The sequence below is a fragment of the Sinohyriopsis cumingii genome, chromosome 12 (genome assembly GCF_028554795.1).
Source record: "Sinohyriopsis cumingii isolate HCF-2022 chromosome 12, ASM2855479v2, whole genome shotgun sequence".
NCBI lineage: Eukaryota > Metazoa > Mollusca > Bivalvia > Unionida > Unionidae > Sinohyriopsis > Sinohyriopsis cumingii.
The window spans coordinates 6,907,002-6,920,012 of NC_142972.1; the positions used below are offsets into that span (position 1 = coordinate 6,907,002).

Consider the following 13,011-nt stretch of genomic DNA (forward strand, 5'->3'; position numbering starts at 1 on the left):
AGTGGATACATTGTAGAGGCACTAGATGGAAGTGCAAGGTTGGAACTTCCGACGTTAATTGAATGTAACCAGATACCAGACATTAGAGAAGAAATTCCCACTCCAGAAGTAGCGGAACACCACCCTCATCTCAATGATATTGCGAGACACATCCAACCATTAGATGGTGACTCGTCTATACTACTACTGATTGGTAGAGACTTGACTGAAGCACATCACGTTCATGAACAGCGCATCGGTCCACGGAACTCTCCATATGCCCAGAGACTTAGCCTCGGATGGGTAATAATAGGAGAAGCTTGTCTTGGTAAAGTACATAAACCCGATTTCGTTAATGTCAATAAAACTTACCTGTTAGGAAAAGGACGTACGTCTATCTTCAGACCATGCCCTAATGGTTTCAAGGTAAAGGAAAACCACACCAGGAATGTATGCACAGACGACAATATAAAATCGTATTTTTCATCATTCGCGGATGCAGAAGGTGACCTTGGTGCCTCTGTTTTCGAGAGAACAAGAAATGATGATAAAGTTGGGATGTCAATAGAGGACAAAGAATTTCTTAGGATAATGGACGACGGGTTCTACAAAGACCCACAGGGAAACTGGGTTGCACCCCTTCCTTTCCGTACACCAAGACAAAGACTACCGAACAATAGACCGCAAGCCATTAAACGGGCTAAGACATTAGACATTAGTCTTCGTAAAGATCCGGTCAAAAAACAACATTTTGTGACCTTCATGCAAAGAATCTTTGATAGTGGACATGCGGAGTTAGCCCCACCTTTAAAAGACAACGAGGAGTGCTGGTACTTACCTATCTTCGGTGTCTATCATCCGAAGAAACCGGATCAGATAAGAGGCATATTTGACTCCTCTGCCAAATACGACGGTGTTTCATTGAACAATGTTTTACTGTCAGGGCCGGATATGACTAACAACCTTTTGGGTATTCTTCTTCGTTTTCGGAAGGAACCAATTGCTATCACAGCTGATATTCAACAGATGTTTCATTGTTTCTTAGTCAGAGAGGATCATAGAAATTTTCTAAGATTCTTTTGGTATCATAACAATAATCTGGACGAAGATCTGGTTGAGTATAGAATGTGTGTACACGTCTTTGGTAATAGTCCATCTCCTGCAGTTGCGACTTATGGACTGAGGAGAACGGCGCAAAACAGTGAAAAGGTCTTTGGAGTTGACGTTAAAGAGTTTGTTCAACGGAATTTCTATGTGGATGATGGACTTACATCACTCCCTACAGGTACACAAGCTATTGACCTAATGAAAAGAACACAGCGAGCTCTTAACGTTGAAGGCAACCTACGTTTGCACAAGATTGCTTCAAACAGTGATGAGGTGATGAATGCCTTTCCTTCCAATGATCTGGCTAAGGACCTGAAGGATCTCGACTTAAGTGTAGAAACACTACCCTTACAGCGAAGTCTAGGCCTGACCTGGGATCTTAAATCAGATTCATTCACATTTCAAGTGTCATCTGAAGAGAAACCTTATACACGGCGAGGAATTCTGTCGACTGTTAACAGCCTGTTTGATCCTATAGGCTTTGTTGCCCCTGTTACTATTCAAGGGAAGATTTTTCTCACAAATCTTGTGTCAGGAACTACGGATTGGGATGAAGCTCTACCTGTTGAACATCAATCAGAATGGGAGGATTGGAGAGATTCGTTACAACTCCTTGAACATGTGAGAATTCCACGCACATATTTGTCTATGTCTCTCGGTACTGCTGTAAAAAACGAGTTACACATATTTTCAGATGCCTCTGAAAAAGCTATCGCCACAGTAGCTTACCTCAAGACTACAGCCGCCAATGGTAGTCAACAAATTGGTTTTGTTCAAGGCAAAGCTAAAGTCGCTCCTATGCATGGACACACTATTCCTCGTCTTGAACTCTGTGCAGCAGTACTGGCTGTGGAAATTTCTGAGACTATATTGGATCACTTAGACATTATAATGGATCCAGTCCGGTTTTACACCGATAGCAAGGTCGTTCTAGGATACATACACAACCAAACGAGAAGATTCTACGTATATGTCAGCAATAGAGTGGAGCGCACGATCGGAATCACCCGTCGAATTCTAGACTCTATGATGACTGAAGTGGAATCCAGAAACCTTACAAATGAAGTACTAATCACCTTTATGGCTGAAGTTTGTGCTATTGTTAACGCCCGTCCTATCGTGCCTGTTTCATCCGACCCAGAGTCTCCAGTATTACTAAGTCCTTCAGTGCTTCTTACTCAGAAAATAGACACCATTACAGAACCCTTTGGACCGTTCGAAATGAAGGATTTATACAAGGCGCAATGGAAACGTGTACAAACTCTGGCTGATATATTCTGGAACCGTTGGAGGCGTGAATATCTCCAAACATTGCAAAAAAGACGGAAGTGGCAGATCGATCGGATTAACATTAAACAAGGAGACATTGTACTCTTAAAGGACAAGACCGTTTGTAGGAATGAATGGCCTATAGGCGTGATTGTGAATACGATTCCAGGTGGAGATGACAGAGTTCGTAAAGCTGAGGTTCGTGTTATAAGAGAAGGCAAGCCGACAACCTACACGAGACCAATTACCGAGATGATTCTGTTGTTAACGGAGGAGTCTACCGTGAAATGATTTACGCCTTCCTAATATATGCGATTTGAAATGACCTTAAGCCATCACATAGATTTTGTTTCCTCTAACAATGATGTTGAGACTAAAGAGGAACTTTACACCTATAGTGCACATTTGTATATTTCTTTATAGTGATATCTGGTAGATATCAGGCGGGGAGTGTGCTGTTACCGTTGGAACAGCCACAGTAGTTCTTTAGATTTGTCTCCCTTTTTTAACTCTTCATAAATATCAGTTTCCTTTTTTTTCGTTTGTAATACGTCCAGGCAGGAATGTGAACGTGCCTTCACAGCTCTTTTCGTTGAATCTGAAGCCCACCACAGTCTTTTTACCTCACCTAATTTCAAGAGAGTTCTCGCCTACGAATAAAAACAGTATTTAAACACATTGTGTTGTCTTGTGTCTTGGATGCTGGAGAACTCGGGGTTATGCTAACTGTAATTCCTCCAGGGGAAAGGCAGTCTGCAGCATGATTCCCCAGTGTGAGGCATCACTATAAACAGCCATACTGCAGACATCGTAGCTATATGACTGAAATTGCTATTACAGCGTTAAAAATCCAAACCACACACACATAATCCATTCTGGACATACTTTTTTATATATAAGGTTTAATGCAGCTGAATAAAAGGAGTTGATAAATGTTGTCTTTTATAACTAGGTAACATTTATGTGGAGTTGTCGACAAAGACAGGTTTGATTAAATTACAGATTTATAGAACTGTGTTGTATTGTATTTCAGAACTTGACGAATTTTTGGGTGATCTGGAAGAGGATGTAGAAGGCATGCAGACCATGATATATGTTTTACAACAACAGCTTAGAGAGACCAAAGAGCATCTTGCAAAAGTACAGGCAGAAAATACTCAGTTGCGGGCATCACAGGCTTCATCAAATACTATTCCTGCACTAAAACATACTTTAGAAAATATTGTAAATCAACCACAGACTACCTCTGACCAGGAGATTAAACTGGAATGTAGGGACATTAAGAAGGAAATGGAAGAAGAACCTATAGACAGCAGATATATAAGCACAGATTATGCTATGAAAACACCTCTTTCTAGTGACTCTGACCATGAACAAATGGAAACTGATGAATTGAAGCAAGAACCAGATGATGTAACTCATAACTGTAGTAGTAGTAGTAGCAGTAGTTCTTCACAAAAGGAAAGTCCTCTGCTTAAATCTGATCGATTCGACACTGTATATAAAAGGACAGATTCACCAGTGAACAGCAGAGATAGGGATTACTATCAGGATCAGTCCTCTTCAGAGCCCCCAAGCCCCATCAGGGGTTCCAATGGGGAATACAGGACTACTGCTAGGGACTCGGAAGAGAGGGAATGCAAATCAAACTGTGGTAAAAACGAATTGGACAACAAGAAATCAGACTCTAGCCCATTAAGGCATGAGAAGGACTCTTTGGGTGAAGTTCTTCAGAATGGAGTTAATAGGACTCCTAATTTGGAAGAAGAGGCCATATGAATTTTCTATGTTGGCATGGAAATGACTCATCATTCATTATTATTGCTGAAGTCCGCTGATCTCCATGACTTGTTCAATAAGTTTTTTTTTAATCAGCAGCAACTTCTAAAAGAATGAAGTTCTTTAACTTTTAACATAAAGTTTATATAGTCAGTATTGTCAATATGGCAGTCAATATTGTCAATATGGCAGGCAGTATTGTCAATATGGCAGTCGGCATTGTCAATATGGCAGTCACTTTGGCATTTGTCTGCATGTATGAACATGTGTCTGTTCGTCTGTCCACACTAAGTTAATGTCAGCATAAATTGTTTTTAAAAATTATGCTCATTATTTTACCTTCTAGTTTAATAAAGGTAGGCTTGAGCAAGAGAGGATCACCCGTTGAACAGGCAAGGATGGGTTTATTAACTCCACTGGTCATAGACCAGAAGAGCTTATTATATGCTCTGTTGTTGTCATCCGTCCTTCCATTAGCTGAGTTTTTATTGCTATTCCTCGTAAACTACTTGGGGGATTGCTTTCAAATTTTACTCAAACATTTATCCCATGGTCTAGTTGGTCCTAATTGTGAATAGTACATCTCAGGTACACAATATGGCCACCACAGTGACGATCTTGAAAATTTTGTTATTGCTATTCTTCCTGAATGAATGGTCATTTCAACATGTAGTATTCACCAAAAGTCTTCTAATCATGTCTAGTTGGTCCTAAATGACACCAGTATGGCAGCGATGTAAAAAGGAAGAATTGGCCTTACCTTGAATTCCTGGAAATTCTTTTTACCCAGTAGAGCATCAGTCCCTTCAATGGACTCTTGGTTTTTTTATGAAGCTTATGTTTGTACAAACACAAGTAGAGGCAAGAGTTTGGTTTTGGAACAAGAGGATTATTTTTTGTTGATTTTTTTTACAGTTCGTATTTGTACAATAATGGTGTAGTATTATGTACAATTTTTAAAAATTCATGCTTAGCTTCAAATTGAAAATTTAAATACTAATAGTAATTCACAATATAAAATTAATAGAGAGGTACTTGATAATATTTTGGTACATAGTGATTCATGGTTTATCAAATATTTCAAGCAGTGTTGAGAACATCATAGAAATCTATACAAGACAAATTTCTATATTCCTACCATATACATGTAGTAAATATTGGGCAACCCTTGCATGTTTTGAATGTATTAAACATGTTTGTAATGATGGCATTTGTCCAGTTACATGTGTATCTGACCTAAATACATGACTAATATTGACCTAATTGCAGCCATGATTTTGATGTCTGTTATACTGGTGTAACATCTACTTTTTTTTATAAGACTGACTAATGATGTGTCTCCTGATTTCACATCTTTTTTTCTTTTATCAGTTCTCCTGGGAACCTATTATCCTTTCAAAGTTCATGTCTCCAAATGGCCAAGGTAAATGCAATTTTACTGTACTGGGAGACACATTTTCAGTTTTTGCGCCATATTTTTGGAGATTGTTTCATTGAAATGGTGGTCAGGATTACTTTTTAGAGAGATCTAGTAATACTTGAAAAGGTTATAGCCTGTTTTGCCTTGTTTACAGAGAGTTGTGCTGCGGTGGAGGTATTTTATGAGTTTGGTAATGAATCAGGATGTCATTTTTTAGTTGATAAAGAAATTGGGAATTAGCAACTTTATTTAGAAACTTTAAAAGACCAAGTTGTACTATTCATTGGATTGTATTCTGTTGGAATGTGTGGGCAGACGAGGCTTTATTTTGTGACATGGCTGGGCTGAATTTGCCATTAGAATGTGCCTTTTAAGTCTATTGTGTATGTAATTAGAGTGTAGATCCTGCTGGATATAATAGATTGCTTCTCTCATGCTGGAAATAAAATTTAACATGGATGAATTGGGCAAAAAGTATTGGCAGATATGCAATGGATGCCACGTAATCAAGCCATTCAGCTTGTCTTTAGTTCCTAAATTTTCTCAGTGAAATATGTGAGACTTCCCTTAATATTTCGTGATGCATCCCATTTTGTAAATAACTCTTGACAATGATCTTGGAATGGAATGGTACAAATTTTTTGAATTAGTTTTGCTTGTATGTTTTGCCCTATGGAAAACACGGTCCCCCAAATAATGTATGTTGTTTTGTAGATACCATTTAAGTCACATTTTTTTGATAATTTTAAGTCGTGATTCTGTGCTAGCCATTCCATATTTTTCCCTTGTATTACCTCTCAGTGATTACTGGTACCCCCATGCCATGGTATGTTACACATCCCCAGATCATCAAGCCTAATCTGGACATGGTTCATTCACACAGGTTGTAAAGACAAGGATCAATTCTTCCACAGTCCTTCCCCAGATCTAAATACATGGACTACATTCCACTTGCCACTGAAGATAATGTTCTTCCAATAATTCTTTACACCTTGCGCTCTCTCACATCTTCACCACACCAATCCCACTTCTAATGTTTACAGTCTGCTTGTGATATCCTTGACAATATTTTCTTTTGACAGTGCTTTGAGGTGCCAATGAAGGTATATTTCCATTGAAATTTGTTGTGATTTCTGTTCAACTACATCTCTGATTCTCTTTTAAAACCCTTAAAATCATGCAACTGTCTCAAGCACTCAGTCTACATAGCCAACCACACTGGGTGCTATTTTCCACACTTCATGATGATTTTGATACCTTGATGCAAAATAATGCAACCTCTTTACAAAATGGTGAACAGTATTTGCTGGTTGTTTTTTTTTAAATAAATACCTGGTGATTTCCTTGCTCTTCACAAACACACTATAACAAATATTTCCATGCTCTTCACACACACACACTATAATGAATATTTCCTTGCTCTTCACACACACACTATAATAAAGATTTCCTTGCTCTTCACACACACACACTGTAACAGATTTTATTGCTCTTCACACACGCACACTATAACAAAGATTTCCTTGCTCTTCACACACTATATATCACACCATTGTGCAGTCCAAGAGCTGTCGCACTAAGAATTCCTTTAACATTGTACAACATCATGTTAACATCTTATTGTCCTTAACTTGAACCAAGTCTGTAAATGCATAAGTAAATGATATGTACCATTATTAAAATTCAAAGTCGGTTTTTCATAGACGTTTTTTTTTTTAAATCTTTAGTTACGCATTTTTTCTTCAAATTCTGATGTGCAGAATCTAGTTAAGGACATGTGATTGCAGCATTGACACTAATTTCTAAAAATATTGTACCCAAAGTAAGTAAACCAGATATTGTGCTTAATATTTGCCTGCCTTTGCTGACACGAGTTTAGTTCTAGGTATCGCTACACTAATTGAATAGTTACTGTAGTCCATAACGAAGTGTTGACCATCATAAAGTTTTTGGTTTATGTTTTTCATTTGCATACATTTCCAAAATCTCATGATAGATTCTCATCATGCAATCATGAATCTATAGCTTAAGACAGTTGAATTCATTATGAAACACGCACACTTTTCTCTTTGTGTGCGTAAAGGTCACAGAAAGAACTTGCATTAAGGATTTGGTTAAGGATTTTTTATTTCCCTCAGTTTCCTAAATCCATTGATGGGTTTTGTCTTTTCTTGGAATGGATGATTATGAAGCTAAGACATTCTACATCTCTTCTTCACCCCTTTGACTTTGGTGGTCAGGGTCATGATTGTAAAGTTTGCTTTAAGGTTTTGGCTTTTTAAAAGAAAATTTCAGATGCTTCTGTTTACAAACACTTTTTTGGATTTTGCTCACTTCAGATGAATCGCGATGAAGTTGAGTCCTTTCATTTTGCAATATGCTAGATTAGGTTATTACAGTCCTAGCAAATTGTCCTTAAGATTTTAGTTTACATTTTTTGGGGCAGCTTTGAGTACACCTGGCCTTGAGTATGCTTTTGGTATGGTCATTTCTCCATTTTGAGTACACCTGGCCTTGAGTATGCTTATGGTATGGTCATTTCTTCATTCTGAGTACACCTGGCCTTGAGTATGCTTATGGTATGGTCATTTCTCCATTTTTGAGATGTCTGTCATCCATTCACAGTCAGTTTGTATCTGCTTGACACATAATTTTATGGGAAACATTCTGGCCTTTGAGATATGTTAAATTTATGTGTATCTGACTTACAATCTTCCTGCCATTGCAAAATATAGAAAAACTTTTAAGAACTTCATTTAAAAAACTACTGAACAAATTTGACCAATTTGACATGGTCTTTCAAATATGTTTAGATTTACACTCATACACATGCTTATATCTTTTACAGAATTTAGCATCTTTACCTTTTATCTTTGCTGGGTCACATGTTTTTGTTTACTTGGTTTATCTTCATAATGCTTTTTGCAGTTTTAGCTGCTACATTTTTAAAACTTAGATTTTAATTCAAACTATAGCCACAGTTGTGCTGATGTGCTATAAATCTTGTAGTTGCATACTAACATAAAATTGGTGCTGGTCTAAAGTATACAAACAACTTCACAGATGCAGCTCAACAAAATTTATAAATATTTTGAAATTCTGCTCATCCACAAGCAGATATTATTGTTATTTAGAATTTCGTCTGATTTGCTAGAAAACACCCAGACATGAATTAATTTCATTTTTGTACAGATTATGCATAGCCACCATAATGTCACCTTTACTAAAAATGTTTTTTTAAAGATCTTTTTTAAAAGTGCTTTTTTGGATTATGACATTTTATGAGTGAATATTATTCTGGCTTGAATGTGTGTCAGATTTATTTAGCTGCTACCATTCTGCCTTTTAACTGTGGCCAATGATATTAAAAATAGAAATGTTGTTAAACTTTTTAACATCAAAAAGCAGCTTTACAGAATGTGACTAAAATGCTTTTAAGTTTGTACAAGTGATCTGATCTGTCAGAAATGGCTACTATTTCTAATAATAGAAATTAACAAATACTACGGAGCTGAATTTGACGATATTTGACAAAGCATGAAGAGTTTTCAAGTTTATGCCAATCCACCTTCGAAGCTTGCCACTGTTACTAAAAATAGAAAAACTACTTTTTCTCTTAGACCAATAAATAGAATTTGAATAAATTTGATAGAAAGCACCCAGGTACAAAAGTAGATTTCGGCAAGTGATGCATACATTTAGGCCCAAGCCTTCTTGCTTACACGTTTTATCAGTGTTAGTGCCTAACTTAAGTAAGGTAGAATTGGTACATCAGAATGTGCACTGGATTTCATCAACTGAAGTAGAAAAAGGAAATGAAATGTATAAGGAACTTGATTAGTAAGTCGGGGATTGCATGTCGAGCCCACAATCAAAGCAGTTGAATTTTAGATGATCTTTCATCAACGTGCTTGCAAAACCTTTTGACTTTGGAGTCAGTCACTGGTTTTACAGCATTGTTTTTATCATGGATTTGTCTGTCATACATGCCTAGGCTTGTTTCTTATGTTGTGTCCAAGTTAGTGTCTTGATATGTAAGATATTCTTGGGGCAACTGAATAAACTAATGCTCTGGATTTTATCAAAAGTCATGAAAAATGAAGAAATGTAAGGATTTCCATTATTGTGGTGATACCTTCTAGAATAGACCTTATAGATTTTAGTGCAATTACTTCATCATAGATGATGTTATACGGTTGCAGTTGTGCGTTATACCAATACATGTTGTCATTTGATCAATGTTGAATCCTTGGTGCATAAATGACTAATTAAAGCCTGATGCAAAATCCTGTAGACCACTAGTAGCATAAAATATTTGTAGTTGGTGCTCCAAATATAATTTCTGTTGTGTCGTTTATTAAATGATCAATTGTATCCTGGATAGCGTTTAAACTTAAGGACATTCCCAAACAAAAATAGCACTGCCTAGATGCCAAAACTCACATGCTGCAGCTGGTGTCTTTTGGTCACGGGCAAGATTATTGATATACTCCACTGGAAAGTGTGAAAACTGAGGCTTCGTGGAAAAATTGCTCGCTTTGAGTAGCAATATGAAATTTATAAAACACTACTTTGGCCAGGTATTTGAAGAGTTCGCTGACAGTTTCTTTTAGGAGTGAAATGATGAAAAATGCAAATTCATTTTTCTTAGTGACATATATCAAGCTTGACAGACACATGAGCTCCTGACTTCTAAGAAAAAAATTGTGTTTTTCAGTTTGTTTCACACCAGTATGTCTAAATCGTGTATTTATTTCTTGTACTTTTACCTGCCATTACTTTCCTATTTAAATGGCTGACTTTCTGAAGGGTCAAAGGCAACTTAACCCACTCAAAGTCCAACTTAGATGAAATACTCAGACCACATATTCTGTTTACATTTCACACAGATGAAAATATGTTAATAGAAAAATTCTTCAATTCTTTTGTTTACTTTTTGACATAAAGAAAAGGGAATGTAATACTGCATGCAGAACTCTGTCCAGAGCATACTTACACTAATTATTGCATAATATAGCTGTATGTGCATGCATTCATGCTTGTATCCGTGTATGCATGTACAAGTTTTTAACTTGATATCAAGGGAAATTAAAAAAGCACAAAATGGACTTTATTTTCTATAACTATGGTTTTTATGTTTATGTAACATTACAATTGTTTGGACTCGTAAAATGAACAAAACTGGGCAATGTTTGTATTGTTGGCTTTTTTTAAATGGCACTTTTAACACACAATTGGCTATATCATGCCAAGGAAATGGAAGATAAGTGCCTTTCCCAAGGACATGCCTAAGCAGCTAACCCAGGCTGGCCAGGTGGATTATTGAATCAGCAACCTTTGGAATTTGAGTCCAATACTCTACTGAGCTGCTGTGGCTTCTTAAACTGGGTACTTCAGGAGAATAGTATCATCTGTCTATGAGATGAGAATTTAGTTATTGCATCAATTAAAGGACAAAGATGAGTTTGAAATAGACTACAGAAGAACTGGCTATACAACCCATCACAGGTTCAGTAGGGTTCAAGTACGACTTGTTTTGGTGTTACATATGTTTTTTGTTGTATTAATTCACATCATTTATGTTTTAATTGATTTTATGAAATGAACAATTGCTATTTCGAAATACACATTTTCAAATAAAGTGAGAGAGAGAAATTGTAATTTTTTTTTACATATATGTCATATTGTTGTTTGTGCTCATTGGTAAAAATACAAGTGAACAAAACTGGTACATTTCTGTGGTCTTTATTAGTTTTAGTGAAACCAGTAGAGCTCATGTGATGGTCTGTTGTCTGTAATCGACTTGTAATCCTATGCATTATCTGCCATTTATGGTCATTTCTTTGTATTAATCACTGTTCATTTTTAGCTGACCTTGCTCTATGGTTGAATGAGCTTATGATATGGCCCTGCATTATGCATCCACCAACAATTGCAGTTTTTAACTTTTCTCCAAAATCACTTTCGAAAATTTGATATAGAGCATGCTGTCATGAAGGGCCTTCAGATTTTTTACAAACATCTTCAAATATGGATATTGTTATTAATAATAATAATAAAAATATTTAAATATAACTGAAACCACTGAGCAGAATTTGTATAAATGATGCTGAACCACCATCAGCAGCTGTTACTTAAATTTGAAAAACTTTTATATGGCTTATCCAAAACATAATTAGAATTTGACTTGACATAACAGAAAGCATGGCAACATGAAGATTTTTGACGTCTGAATGCCATGCCACTATCGGGTACGGCTACTGTTACGAAAAAGAGACAAACCTTGAAACATCTTCTCCAAAACAATTAAATGGCATTTGACAAACTTGATATAAAGCATCCTGGCATCAAGACTTCTCAGATTTGAACCAAAAAAGGGTGCCAATCCACCATCATATATGGGAGTTGTTACTTAACAGTAGAAGGAGAAAAAACTGCAAAACTTTTTAAATACCATTGATCAGGTTCGGTGATGGAAAGCATGTAGAGGGCTTTTTAAGTTTGTACATCTGATGCTCGTCTGCCATCAAAAATGAAGAAAAAAAAACAAAAAACATAAGAATTTCTTAAAAATGTACCTTCAGAATTGGATCATATTTGACAGAAAGCATGAAGATCATTGAAATTTTAGAAAATTATGCTGATTTGCCATCAGATGTGGCTACATTCGTAAAAGATGTCCTGAAACAATAACTCAAAAATTGTTACAGAAAGTATAGAAAAACATTTTAATGACTTCAGAAAATTACTGTATAGAATTTGACCGGTCTTGATAGGAGGTATCTTGGCATGAAGACCTTTGAAATTGGTGCAAATTATGCAAAACCACCCAGGACCGGATTAAGGCGGGGGGTGGGGGGGGGGGCCTGGGGCATTCAAGATGGGGTTGGGAGCCTTATAGATCGACAAATACACCCTGAAAGCTGTCCTTTATGTGTATAATAATCGTAGCTATATTAGGCCAAGTATTGGACTATTTAGACCTTTATGTGATTTATTTAAGCATGTGATTTTATCCTCGGGAACCGGGGTAGCCCCATATGATGGGAGGAATTGGGGGCTTGGTGTATGTGTATATATATATATGTATATATATATATATATATATATATATATATATATATATATATATATATATATATATATATGCCTGTCCCACCACCACCACCACTTAATCTGGTGCTGATTACCATCAGGTATGGCTATCAGTACTAAAAATTAAAAACCTGTCGGTGACTTGTTAAAACCATTTGAATGAATTTGATCAACTTTAATAAAACATTGTGATGTAGAAGGCTTTCAATTCTACAACTGCACATTTTAAATGTTACCAGAATATATACTAAGGATGCTATCTGCCACTAAATATGGCCACTATTACTTAAAATAGGAACACGATTAAGTGACTGAACAAAATAAAAATATTGGCTTGAAGTTTGATATAAAACATCCAGCCA

The 13,011-nt window shown here is 36.4% G+C and overlaps 1 protein-coding gene across 1 annotated transcript in view; it reads left to right on the top strand.

The window, feature by feature from the left end:
• Window positions 1-11,285, top strand: part of LOC149785961 (pre-mRNA-splicing regulator WTAP-like) — an 85,555-nt gene extending 74,270 nt beyond the window's left edge. Inside the window, exon 8 of the mRNA XM_089976215.1 lies at window positions 3,389-11,285. Coding sequence (XP_089832341.1) covers window positions 3,389-4,134 — 746 coding nt within the window. The 3' untranslated portion in view covers window positions 4,135-11,285. The remainder of the gene's footprint in view (window positions 1-3,388) is intronic.
• Window positions 11,286-13,011: the final 1,726 nt, after the last annotated feature.